Source organism: Sorghum bicolor, chromosome 4, assembly GCF_000003195.3.
Source record: "Sorghum bicolor cultivar BTx623 chromosome 4, Sorghum_bicolor_NCBIv3, whole genome shotgun sequence".
Lineage (NCBI taxonomy): Eukaryota > Viridiplantae > Streptophyta > Magnoliopsida > Poales > Poaceae > Sorghum > Sorghum bicolor.
In genome coordinates, this window is record NC_012873.2 from 13,113,328 (window position 1) to 13,127,311 (window position 13,984).

The 13,984-nt window shown below is 43.9% G+C and overlaps 1 protein-coding gene across 2 annotated transcripts; it reads right to left on the reverse strand.

Annotated features, from left to right (window-relative positions):
* Positions 1,628 to 5,023, reverse strand: LOC8059078 (aldose 1-epimerase). 2 transcript variants are annotated; one of them, XM_002453616.2, is made up of 5 exons: positions 4,747 to 5,023; positions 4,534 to 4,583; positions 3,966 to 4,089; positions 3,722 to 3,829; positions 1,628 to 2,478 (listed from the first exon to the last, which is right to left on the reverse strand). In XM_002453616.2, exons 1-5 carry the CDS (start codon positions 4,925 to 4,927, stop codon positions 1,850 to 1,852), a joined length of 1,092 nt encoding a protein of 363 aa, XP_002453661.2. In that variant the 5' UTR covers positions 4,928 to 5,023; the 3' UTR covers positions 1,628 to 1,849. The 2 variants fall into 2 exon arrangements, with proteins under 2 accessions (XP_002453661.2, XP_021316061.1); XM_021460386.1 differs by lacking the exon at positions 4,534 to 4,583 and having other exon boundaries at positions 4,747 to 4,943.

The window sequence follows — 13,984 nt, forward strand, 5'->3', positions numbered from 1 at the left end:
GTTGGTCGTGTTGTTGCCCCTGCAACCTGTGGCCCCTCTAGCCAGCACCTGTGACCTATCTAGGCAGCCAGTGGCCGCCGCGCTCAACTGGCCTCCGGCTGCTCCAGGACCTAGCCATGAGCATAGAGGGCAACGATGGGAGCGCTGCCGGTGTACTCGAACTAGCAACGGTGTCAACAGCAATGCAGTGAAGGGGATACTGAGGAGCAGCAGTGACAGTGGCTCCGTCAAGCCCCCCTGCACGGGATCCATTGCTGCCCACCTGTAGATCTTGCCTCAACTGATTTCCATTGGTATGGATTTGGATATTCAGTTTAATTTAGTGTTGTACTTTGTTAGTTGATGTAGTGGTTGTAACTGAGGTTAGATTGATTTATTTTCTACAATTTTTGATGTAGATGGACAGACGTTGGATTCATGGTGCTCTGTTTATGCCTCAATATATTTGTGGTGTCCGGTCTTTCATAAACTTTATCAAAGAGAGGTTTACTAAGGCTGAGAAGATTTTGTGTCCATGTCAACACTGTCTGAACAATGAATCTCTAGAGCAAAATGAAGTGGAGAGGCACCTACTACTCAATGGCATGTCCAACACATATACCAGGTGGATAGATCATGGAGAGGATAGTAATATTCATGTTTTGGAGTAACTAGTAGTAGTTGAGGATGCAAATGTTGATTATTTTATACCTGAGGACACAAATGATTGTGGACTTGAAGGGATGTTAGGGGAACTCGTCAAGTGAACAACAAGGAAATGAGGTTGTACCAAAAGATGGAAATCAGGGTGCTATGGCATCACATTTGAAACAACTGATTGAAGATGCTAAGCGTGAGCTATATCATGGTTGTATGAATTTTTCAAGGTTCACATTTGTAATCAAGATGCTCCATGTAAAGTTATACTATAGGATCACTAACTCAGCATTTTCTACAATTTTGAAGATCTTATCAGAAGCTTTCCCACATTTCAATACTATATTCCAAAATCATATGACGAAGTAAAGAAAATGCTACTGAATTAGGACTTGGTTATGAATCAATTTTATGTATGCCCCAACAATTGTGTCATTTAGAAAGACATATATATAATTAAGGTCCTCATCTTTGTTTTGGTCATTTCTCCATTTGACTTTTTTCAAACAATTTCGAATGTGAATTTCCAAATACTAGAACTCTGAATAGAATTTTGGATACCAAAAATGATATCAAAGGAAAAAAGTGTCAACAATAAAGTTGTAGATCTCATCAAGATCTACTGCATCTTTTGTTTTGGTCATTGACTTTGAGTAGCAGTAAGTTAATCCAACCATAACTCTTCTTATGTTATGTTGTGCATGAGGTTTAAAGGCTTTTAACAGATTTTTTGTTTTATATAGTTCAAATAAATTTTTGTATGTTTATTTGAAATAACTCTAAATTGAATTGTCATTGTACCATGCGGCGAGAGCTGGATGGAGGTGGGGCGTGCGAGGTGGAAGTGGGGCCTATTTTTTTAGCAATAGACAGTTATCTATAGCGACACACAAAATCGTTAATGAGAAATTAGTGACAAATCATCCATCAATAAATATAATCTTTAGCGTCAGATGTCTGACAGTGCTATGGTGTTGTGGTGTAGTGTCTCCATACCGAGAAAAGCTGCGAACATGTTATAAACTAGGGGTTTTTTTTGGAACAAAAATCTTATGCTAAAATAACGGATGCAAAGAAGAACGAACAGCCTTAGACACGTAATGGATCTTGAAGCACTATTTCTCCACAAGTCCACAACCAACAAGTGCATTGCCACTCTGCCACATGGCTGCCCTGGTCCTATTAGACACAAACTAATACAATCGCCGGCGGTCTAGAACGAGAACTTGAAGACCATGTCGTGCCTGTACACCTGGCCAGGCCTGATGATCTGCGACGGGAACTCAGGGTGGTTCACGGCGTCGGGGTACCCCTGCGTCTCCAGGCAGAACCCCGCGTACCGCTCGTACACCGCGCCGCCTTTCCCCTTGGTGTGGTTGAGCCAGTTGGCCGTATAGAGCTGCATCGCCGGCTGGTTGCCCCACAGCTCCAGCGTCCTGCCGGACGCGCCGTCCAGGGCCCGTGCCACGGGCCGCATCTCGCCGGGCTCCCCATCGACGACGTAGTTGGCGTCGTACCCGAGCACGCGCCCCCCCACGACGCCGCGGATGCGCGCGCCGACGGTCGTCGGCGCGAGGAAGTCGAAGGGCGTGCCGGCGACGGGCGCGGCGCCGCGGCCCGACGACGGCAGCATCTCGGCGTCCAGCGGGGTGTAGCGCGACGCGTGGAGCCGGAGCGTGTGGCCCAGCACGTCGCCGGCGCCGTGCCCGCCCAGGTTCCAGTACGTGTGCTGCAGGAGGTTCACCGGCGTCGCCCTGCCCAGCGCCGTCGCGTTCATGTGCACGCCCAGCTCGTACGGCGACAGACGGTACGTCACGTACACGTCCAGGTCACCCGGGAAACCTGATCATGCCTTGTTTAGTTCAAAAAATTTTTTCGAAATAGGAATAGTAGCACTTTCGTTTGTATTTGACAAATATTGTCCAATCTTGAACTAACAGACTCAAAAGATTCGTCTCGTCAATTCCGACCAAACTGTATAATTAGTTTTTATTTTCGTCTATATTTAATACTTCATGCATATGTTTAAAGATTTGATGTGACGGAGAATCTAAAAAATTTTGTAAATTTTTTTTTGAACTAAACAAGGCCTCATATGCACGACTAAGGTTGAAAACAGAACAGAAATATCCCGAACCGAACCGCATCGTTTTCTAAATTTGACCCGATCGATTCCGTATTTTTCGGACAAATTCGGATTCGGTTCGAAATTCGGAGTACTAAATTCGAACTCGGAGCGAAATCGGTTTGGGGTTTGTTCGACCGGTTTCCATATTTCCATATTATATTCGGAATTTGATCGGTTTCAAATTCGGACAAATTCGGATTCGGTTCGAAATTCGGAGTACTAAATTCTAACTCATGTTATCTATTATATTCAAATGCTTTGACTAATGTTGTGGCTAAACTCAAAATTGAGGTATGTTATTGACTGCTTGGTGCTTGCTATCCTTAACTGTACTAGTTGCTGTATCTAATTTTAATTAACTTTGCAATAGGAAAATAACAAGGAGGAAGATGAGCACTATGAGGAGGATAGGGACAACGAGGAAGCAATAGACATTGACGGTGATCCAGACGTCATGAACGATGCTGATGAACTTTAGACATGTATTTCCTAATAATTGTTTGTTCTAGACTTATATATTTGTGTGTCGGTGTGATGACACTTGAGAGTTTATGCGGTCATGCACTTGTTTGGCTATTGACTGTTATCGGATGGTATAGTATGGTTCTGGACTTCTGGTAGTATGGTACTGTACTGGTGGCGAGTGGACACGTGGGTGGTGTTCGTACACTTTGTTAAGATTATGTACTGTGGATCGGTATTCCGTATTAATTCCGTATACCGACCGTGTTCGATATAATTTCGCTCGAATTGGTTCGTGTTCGAGATTCCGTACGTTCGAGTTCGTGTTCGTGTACGGCTTTACCGTTTTCGTTTCCGTTTTCGTATTTAAATGTAAAAATAGAAAACAATTGAGCAGTATTTCGACCGAGTTCGACCGTTTTCATCCTTATGCACGACGACACATGTAGGGAACTCAAGTAATAAAGAAAGAAAATATTCAAATTTGTATTGTACCTTGCTCTCCGTCGAAGCTGCGATAGTATAGGGTGACGTACGGGGAGTCGCCGCCGGCGACGTACTCCTTCACCGTCCAGATGACTTTGTTGAATCCTCTGCCGCCACCTGATGAATATATAAACAAACAGATAGAGTGTAGTGTGGCAAGCCCAATCACATTACGTTCGGAGCAATATGTAAACGTAATTAATTACTAGCACACATTGAGCAAGCAGCATGGACAATAGTAATTTATAATCACCTTGAAGCGTATTCCTGCCGTCGTTGATGTCCAGATGGTATACTTTCCCGTCGAGGACGAACCGGCCCCTGGCAATTCTCCCTGCTACGCGCCCGGCCACCGGGCCGAAGAAAGAAGTGTCGTTCTGCTTGCCAAGACGATCAAGTTGCATTAAAACAACATCAAACACATGGGAAAGTTGGGAGCACGGCTGCAACTTGAACCACCACATGTTACTGCTACCAGGTGTGAGGGTGACTCCACATGCATGTTCTTGAATATTACTGTATTGCAAGACAGATCTGTGAAGGGTACCGATTGACAGTGCTAGCTGATTTCTTAAAAAATGCTACAAGTTGGTTTGTTCGAGAAAAATTCTGCTAGTTGCACTATAACTAGGTGATTATTTGTAGTAAGCAAACAAAACGAGATGTTCAAGTGTTATGCTTCTTCCTGCAAAAATGTGTTCGTCAAAGAGACGACGACGGCATGGTAATCCACACACACACAGGAACTTCTGCATTAAGAGAGACAAGCTAGCGCAAGAAAAATGCCATTAATTGGAGGGCTTTTAATTTGGTGATCTTACAATGTATTCAGCGATAGTGTCCTTGCCAAGGACGACATCAGCCAAGTTCCCTGCAAATTAATTAAAACAAGGAGCTAGCCTGAAACAAATTAAAAGCCTCGGCCAAATTAAAGAACGAGGAAGAAATTAAGAATCACAACGACAGAGGAGAGGGGGTCACAATAATCACAAGAGGACGAGATGAACACGAGAGAACCGAAGGTACGTACGCACCTTTGGAGTCGGGGAGAATGACCGACATGATCGTGGTGCCCCAGTTGGTGATCTTGACGGAGAAATCCCCATGCCTGAGCTCGTACACCCCAATCGTCTTCCTCGCTCCGCCGGCACCGGTGGCGGCCAGTGCGGAGGCCACGAGGCACAGCGCGAGGCGGAGCATCTCAGCTCTCGCCATTGCCAGACAATCAACGACGACGCTAGCTAGCAGAAGGGGGGGGGGTTTGAGCTAGCAGGAGGGCAGGACTCACAAATTAAAGGATGGTGGGCATTGGGCAATGTCCCAATGGCATTTGAAGGGAGACAATGGTGGGTGATCTTGACGGTTGACTTTGAAGGTTGTGCGGATCTGCATGCATGCTCCCCCTTCTTTATATTTGGTGTTTTCTGTGCACCCCGGCCGGCCGGCCCTAAGCCCCTAACCACATGCATGGCACCGGTTGGATTCTCCCATCAAATGTTTTATTGCAAAGATCCCCACTCTACACATTTTTGTTGCAAAAATCACCCCACCATGGGTAAACTCAATGGATTCCGCTTGTTTCCGTCAATGTAAACCTGTTAACTTAGTCTATATCAAAGACATACACTTCTACAAGTGCAATCTCAATAGTTTCTGAAGTCCCTGCTAAAGATATTGTCAATGAAAGTGTAATCATCATCACGTTAAGTTTTACTCTTTGTACTTTTTTTTCACCATAACACGATGAATAAGTAATTTAAGTCATTATCTAATTCTACATACTTACCTTATCTTATAGTGTCTATATGTTCGCAAAAGCATACAAAACAATTATTAAACATATGTGTAGCGGGGTGTTTTTTCCCCCAAAATTGGCTAGGGTGGGAAATTTGCAACAAAATGTCTTGTAGGAGGAAATCTCAAAACTTGCGGGTGGGTTTTTGCAATTTTGCCAAAAATTTATCAAATACGAGGTAATTTAGGACAATAATCTATCATCTCTACCTCCATCTGAGAAAGAATTCGATTCTGAGATATTTGGGAAAAATTAAGGTGGATACCAAATGACTTTGTTGCCCTAATCAATTAGAGATAGCTTCCATACAAACTTAATTAACAAGGCAAAAGATCTGCATGCATGCATATATGTGAAAGAAATCATTTTGGGTTCTTTCATTAAGGTCATCTTCAGTGAGAGTTTTATGACCTAGTTTCCAACAAACAATGTAGAAGAGTTTCATGGGGATGAAACTCTCTCTACTTCCATGAAACTCTTATCATCTCTCTCTTTATTAATACAGTACCACATCAGCATATTTAATGTGCATGAAACTTTAATCAAATTGCATTGAGATTGACCTAATTGTTGCAAGCCCACAGCACCCACAATAGCAACCTTTATGAACAAAAATTAAAATGTCAAATCTAATTCTTTATGGGACGAAGCACCTTATACCAGTGAGAATGTCAAGTGTTGTTGGAGGTGCACTATTTTTTTGTCACACAATCATTACTAAAAAGTTACACATGTAATTAGTATGTAATTTCGTGTAAAATCGAGTTATATATTTTGAATTTTTTTTGCATCTTGTCTAAAGCACAAATCTTGGCATAAATTCGACATGGTAAAATTTTAGGTGTTGGAGTACTATGAAACCCTTTAGGTGATTTAGTTTTTCCCTTGTTATCTATATTATTATTTAAGACTTCCTACGTTTTAGGTGTCTAAAATTTTTCAGCTGTGTCAGACAACCTATATTTAATGTTGCAATGGTTGTTTATCAACATTGTATATGTTGTTATTAATGTTACGAACAGTGCAACACAAGACCAACGGTGGTTTCATTCTCATTCATTAGGTGTCATGTCATCATAAAAATGTGGTATCAAATTAATGATGAATAGGGGAGGGGGGATGGTTTCATCCTGATGAAAAGCACACTGTTTCGAGAATTGGAAACCATGTGAAACTAGCATTCGGGGATATGAAGTTTCATCTCATCCAACAATCAGTCAATCAATCATGAGCTTCACGTGTTAAATGTTATGATTAGCCTATAAAATAATAATAAGATAAAACAAGTATTGGATGGAGGTGTTTCATTCACACCATTTCAAAGCATTATAGATGACCTCATAGCCTAGGTAACATCAAAATGAAACACCCCATTAGGATTGGCCTAACAACATTGTTGCGGTGAGAGTGAGACCTTTTTTTTCCTCAAAGAATTGAAATGATAGCAAACATGACAGACATTTTTCGATGATGTTTCAGATGTTCCATTTTGATGTTGTGACTGTCGTTTGAAAATTATTTAAATTTTGACTTTCTTCATCTCAAATTTGACCAGTCGTCTTATTTAAAAAATTTATGCAAACATAGTCAAATTCAAATTATTCTTGAAGAATTTTTTTATTAATAAACTAGCCATGACAAAAAAAAGATATTATGAGTGATCAAATTTAGTGTGAAAAGGTCAAATATTTTATAATTTGAGATAGATTAGGTATATAATATATAGTCTCCCGTAAGCCTGGGCGTTCGGGTTATCCGATTTTGTCGGGTTAGTTAATTCGGGTAATGAAAAATGTTACCCGATATTAATTTTGAAAAAATACTACCCGCAATTTCGGGTACCCGATATTTTGAGTTCGGGTACTCCCGATTTACCCGCATTTTCATAAGACAACACACTACACAAAATTTTAATAGCAATTTATATATAATTTTAGCACAATTTGTATAGAATTTCAATAGCATTTTGTAGAGAATAATATATTACGGTCACTTGTTCAAACAAAGAGAATTATATTCTAATAAATTGATAAGTTCTAATGTTTAACTAACAACACATGATAAATACAAAGACATAGACAAATGTTTGGATAATTCGGGTAGTTTGGGTACCGGGGGATATTACCCGAATTACCTAAACTAATTTCGGGTAATCAAAATCGCTATCCGAATTTAGGATTAGGTACCTTGGGTTCGGTTAATTAAGTCTGAGTCTGAATAATTCGGGTACAGGTAATGGGTATCGGGTAATTTGCCGAGGTTAATCTTCCGTATTATTTCCCTCCAGACACCCAACACACCGATTTTACTTGAGAACAAGTAAATCTTGCAGATGCACCTACTAGAAGGAGAACTTGAAGACGGCCGGGTCTCACGGTGATCGACGGGAACTCGCGGGTGGTTCACGGCGTCCACGTACGCCATGGTCGCCGTACTTGTCGTACACCTTGCCGTCCCGTGGTGTGGTTCAGCCCGTTCCCCGAGTACAGCTGTATGGTCGGCTGGTTCGCCCACAGGTGGAACGTCATGTACGCGTCCACGTTCCTACACAGGCAATAATACAATGTAGTATGTACATACTCAGCATTGCTTATCTGGATCATCAAAATATGCTTTGAAATTTGTGCTGCTGCACTTTTTCTCACTGTTTCACATACTTTCGCTATTGTTTCACACATCTCGATGCATACTGAATAATTTAGATAAGCAATACTCCCTCCGTATCGTTAAAAAACGACGTCCTAGCTCCTACGGTGGATTGCGAATTAAACAACGTCGTAGCACAGTAGCCCATTTCCTGGACTTCTTTGCCCTTAACACATCGATCTCCGTATACAGTAACTCCACGCCTCGATTCCCATCTCTGCCGCACGGCTCGCCCTCTCGCATCGCGTCTATTAAACCGGCCCGCCGGTCAAGCAACGATCGCATCGCAGCTACTCGCTGCGTCGTTCCCCTCGCCGCGCTGCTCCGTCCGTCGTTCCTCGCGCTCATGGCTTCACCGCATTCTAGGGTTGCGGCGCCTGCGGACTCGACGTCGGAAGAGCTCGTGCCGGACTCCATGGAGATGACTCCGGAGTCCTTCGTGCCGGACTCGATGATGGCGCCGGACTCCGTCACGTCGGAGTTGCAGGAGCTAATGCCAGACTCCATGGAGATGGCGATATATGGAAGACGTTGTCGAGGTGACTCCAGAGTCCTTCGTGCTAGACTCGCTGATGGCGCCGGACTCCGTCACCACGCCGGAGTTGCAGGAGCTCATGCTGGACTCGGAGATGGCGCTGGGCTCCTTGACGTCGGAGGTCTAGGAGCTCACGCCGGACTCGGAGATGGTGCCTGATTCCTTGCCGTCGGGTGCTTTTCTATGCGGTCGCTGTCATCTCATCCATAAGGACCGCGAAACATGAAATCATGCGCACTCGCGGTTCACCCGTGCTCTCACTGTGGTCTCATCCATCGTGACTTGTTTATGGACGCTATCGACAAATTCGTGAAAACAGACTGCGAGCTTTTCTTCCAGCATTATCCGTTCATGCTGCCAAAAAAAAGATGACGACAAAGCATCGGTAAGCATTACAGGGACTTGTTACAAGAATGTCTCGACTAGTACATGTAAACTTGCATCCATCTAGCTAACATCATCTAACTAGCTTTCATCTAATCTTTCATGCAGCAAGAGTAGCCTCGGCTTCAGGAGCAAAGATGGTTCACAAGGGATAGAAGTTGGCAGTCGATCTTCTCTTTCTAATTTATCTTTGTTCATGTGAGGGATCATGAACTTGTTGCATCCTTTCACCTTCATAGCTTCAATGTAAACACTTTGTAGTGTTACAAAGATCCGATTTGCTTGCTTTACCGAGTACTATATGAATGCCTACAAATGAATGAATGACCAAATCTGTAGTTCAAGAAACAATGAAACATGTGTGGACATTTCGATCAAATTACCTGTTGCACTGTTGTAACTAGAGCTTCTAATGTTTTTTCATTCTTCTTGAATTGAATTGCTTGAATAGCTCGAAAAAAACCCAAGTCAAGAATGTTGAAATCGGGAGAATTGGGCGGTTGGCAAATTAGGCGAATATCTAATCCTTCTTGCTTAGCATGCTCACAAAATTCCGGATCATCCAATTTCAAATGGGTAGGTGCATTATCTTGTTGAATGAATATTGGTTTGTCCACATCTTCTCTTGGCCATTTGGCACGAATGTTAGGCAACACTTTTTGTTGATCATGAATTCTCTAATAACTTCTCTTGTGATTGAAGTTATGGGCTTCATAACCATGGCTCCATGGACACGGCTGGTTCTATCATTATCTCTCTAAGCTGGCTCATATCGAACAAGTGGGAAACAACCAATTCTACCATCAAAAATACAATTCCCGTCCCTAAATCTTGGTCGAGCAACAACACACAAGAACATGATCTTAGGGATGTAGTTCTTGTTCTTACAAGTCCGATAGGCATCATTTTCGTCAGGTAGCATATAATATTTTCAGATTTTTGATAGAGGAAGAACCATTTTTCATCAATGAACACAAAGTGAAGGATCGAGATGACATACTAGAGGGGGGTGAATAGTCCTTTCTAAAACTTATCGCACCGGCTAACCGAAATAAATGCGGAACTAAAACTATCGGTCTAGCCAAGACTACACCCCTCTATCTAAGTTCTCTAGCACCTTGTAAAAGATCCTACACAAGCAAACAAGGTGCTACCTTATCAAGAGCTCACGTATCCAATTCTAGAAGCAAGGTCACACAAACCAATGCCACTAGTACTTCACAAACCTAGGAGCTCCTATACAACTAGTAAGCAAAAGCACAAAGCTCATAAGCTCACTAGCAAAGCTCAATAACAAGGCAACCAATGCCAAATTAGAGAGCGCAAACTACTTAGCTACACAAACTAAGCATTATGACTAACAAGATTACACAAACCAAATTAGTCACACAAAGGAACTACTTCAAGCTACATAAGCGAGAAGGTAACTAGCAAGCTACACAAGCTAACTAATTACAAGAGCAACTACACAAGCACAAGTATATAAAGAATGTAAATACAAGCTCATGTATAGTGAATGCAAACCACCGAGAAGAGTAGACAATGTTGACACGGTGATTTTTATCGAGGTTCACTTGGTTGCCACCAAGCTACGTCCTCGTTGTGGCGATTCACCCACTTGATGGATCACGAGCTAATTGGCAATCCAAAGCCAAACCCTCATCAGGTGCCACACATCCACTCTCAGGATGGGGATCCTCCAATGCCACAAGCAATCTACTAGAGTTGCTCTTCGCGATCCCTGCGGGGTGAGCACCGTACCCCTCACAATCTCTTCTCCGGAGCACCGCACAATCTTCTTGTGTGCTTCGATGGAGTCACAAGCCACCAAGCCGTCTAGGAGGTGGCAACCTCCACGAGTAACAAGCACCATTGGCTTGCAACACAAACACCTAGTGCCACTCAATACAATCTCTCAATGCAATGCACTAGAATCGCTCACTCACACAATCGGATGATCACTATCAAGCACATGTGAGTTAGAGGCTTCACTAGCACTCTCCAAGCATGGACACTAAGTCTCAAGGGTGCTCAGCGCCAGCCAAGGCCGGCCACCACTTCTATTTATAGCCCCAAGGGCTAAACTAGTCGTTGCCCCTTCACTGGGCAAAACACGGGGGCACCGGACGCGCTAAGGGAGCCACCGGATGCTCAAACCCAGCGTCCGGTGCTCACACGATGGCCATGTGTCACTAGCCGTTTGAACTCGACCATTGCCGGCAACGGCTAACTCGCACGTGCGCCTGAAACAGTAGCACCGGACACTCTGCTGGTCCACACCAGATGCGTCCGATGCATACCGGACTCGTACGCATAGAGGGTGTTTACACCTAAGGCCACCGGACGCTCTCCTGCGTCTGATGCTGCAGGCTCTTCTTCTATAGATCACCGGACGCTCGGCACCAGACTCGCTCGCATTACTGCACATGCATCTGGTGTGTTCACCTCAGTAGGTTCAACGTCCAAAGCTCACTCTACACCTGCGTCATCAACTGGCAATACATCGGACGCTCTGGTCCAATGATTGATGCCTCCGAGGCCAGCGTTCGGTGAGTGTTTTTCCATTGAAAAACACTCCCGCGACTTCTTCAAATTTTCCACCGACGCATAGAAAATATGCACTTAATTTTCTCAAAAGCGTCGAATCAGAGAGGAACCCAAATCTCTCTCTATCCTAGGAACTCTACCTCCTTTGCAAATGTGCCAACACCAACAAGTTTACACCACCATGTGCAAGTGTGTTAGCATTTTCACAAACATTTTCACAAATGAGTTAGCCTCTCAACTTGCCACACCACTCGATCCTAACACGTATGCAAAGTTAGATCACTCAGTGGCACTAGATGACCAATATGCAAACAAGTTTGCCCCTCTTGATAGTACGGCCATCTATCTTAAATCCGGTCATAAACTTCTCTACACACCTATGACCGGTGAAATGGAAATGCCCTAGGTTATACCTTTGCCTTGCGCATTCCATTCCATCTCCTCCAATGTTGATGCAACACATGCACCATTCAATTACCAAATGATATGATCCACTTTATATCATCACATGACCGTATTGTTCATTGATCTTGACCTCACTTGCTCTTCACCGTTGCCTCGGTCCATCGACGCCAAGTCTTGCTCAAGCTTCGCCGACACACGCGGTCCCTCGCTTCAAAGCCTCCGACTTGCCCTTCACTCTTGCAACTGGTCCATCGAGCCAAGCCTCATCTTGATCTTCTCCACCTTGGTCACATGACTTCATGTCATGTCTCATGTGCAATGAACTCCTTCATCATCACATAATCACCTGTGGACTAATCTCCTGTGTATCTCACATAAACACTATTAGTCCACCTAAGTTGTTGTTGACACCGTTTTTGGACACGTACCCAGAGACCAGTAGAGTATAGATCGGCAGGTGGAGCAACGGTAACTAGCCTGCAGAAGAGCTACCGATGAGGATAGTTGCTGATGAAGAGACGATTGAATATGACTAAGTCCAGAGGTGGTGACGTGTTCTTGCCGATGCTCAATATTGGTGTTTGTCGATGACTATAATAGGAAGACTGCCGATGACTCTGAAGGGAAACGTGGAGGTTGCCGATTGATCTGTGGCGGTGTCCCAGTTAGTTACGAGGGGTGGTTCTATGTTTTCCTTAGTTATTTAAAATCGTTTTGTATACGGATTCTGTTTAATTTGGAATTTGAGTCCTAGTCGTGTCTGATTGTAGCTCTTTGAGCAGGGTATAAATGTAGACCCTAGGGCCTTGTAATGAGAGATCTATCAATCAATCAAACACAAGTTTTTACTCATATTCCAGCATCTACTTTTTCGACGACTTCGTTATATTTTCCTTTTTATTATGAGTTCTTAGGAGTTCGTCGACTTAAGCTCGACGTATTCTCGAGTTCCGCGTGAATACCTCTTGGCCGTGACATTCGGGCGCATCGCTGTTGTCGGGACCAAAGTATTCGAGTTATCACCTTTGCCGATAGTAAGGTCAAATCGGTTGGCACGCCTTAACGTTTAAATCGGGTATTAGCCCTTTGTGTTTGCAGATCAGCTTTTACATTAACACATCTTTTGGCACGTCCAGTGGGACTTATTCAAGAGCAAGATCGACATGTCGACTACCGAATTCGATTTGGAGAACGTCATCTCTGTGACGGAAGCCAATCTCAGAGATGAGCTGAAGCAAGCTATTGCAAAAGCTATAGAGGATTACAAGCAGCAATGTTTGAAATCCTTCAGTATCAACAGGAGTGGCGAGGTGATCCAGAAGGAAGCACTGCCGGCGCTTCGGCAGGTTACTTTTGAAGCCAATCCTGGTAAACTTTAAGACATGGTTGATAGTGCAATTAACCGTGCCTTGATCAATCAAGCTGGTGTGCTGTCCAATACGGTTTTCAACGCCGTGGCTAGAACTTTCAAAGAAGGACAATTGCCACCAAACTATGTGGGCCCTGTCTATCATCAGCCAGGATCACTAGTTGTCACGGCTCCATCGGCTGCTACGGCCGCTGCGGGTACAGAAACTACCGTTCCTCCAAGCACGTTAGGAGTCACTAACGCGCAATCTACGCCGATGACAACCAATCCATCACCGTCAGGTGAGGAGATCAAGCTTACTACGGATCTATTGGCATCGGCAATGTCGGGGTCAGTTCCTCCCAACTGGTGGGGTTATGGTATGCCCCCAGAGATGATGTTGAAGACTCCTAGAACATCTCAGACGGCTGACACGAGAGGCAAGGCTCCTATGGCATCGGCACCTCCAAATTTGCCGATGAATCAGAGTCCCCAGTATACTACAACTACTACTGCAAGACCTTACACTAGGAATTCTCAAGCTCCAATGTTTCGGATGCCTAACGCATCGGCAGATTCGATGCTGACGCAGCAGAGGTTCATGACACAACC

Bases quoted from the DNA above. Each gene is read 5' to 3' on its own strand.
- LOC8059078 (XM_002453616.2), bottom strand. From the start codon at position 4,927: ATGGCGAGAGCTGAGATGCTCCGCCTCGCGCTGTGCCTCGTGGCCTCC. The intron at 4,584-4,746 runs GTGCGTACGTAC...ATTAATTTGCAG, and splicing joins CATTCTCCCCGACTCCAAAG to GGAACTTGGCTGATGTCGTC. The intron at 3,830-3,965 runs GTGATTATAAAT...TATATTCATCAG, and splicing joins CGGCAGGAATACGCTTCAAG to GTGGCGGCAGAGGATTCAAC.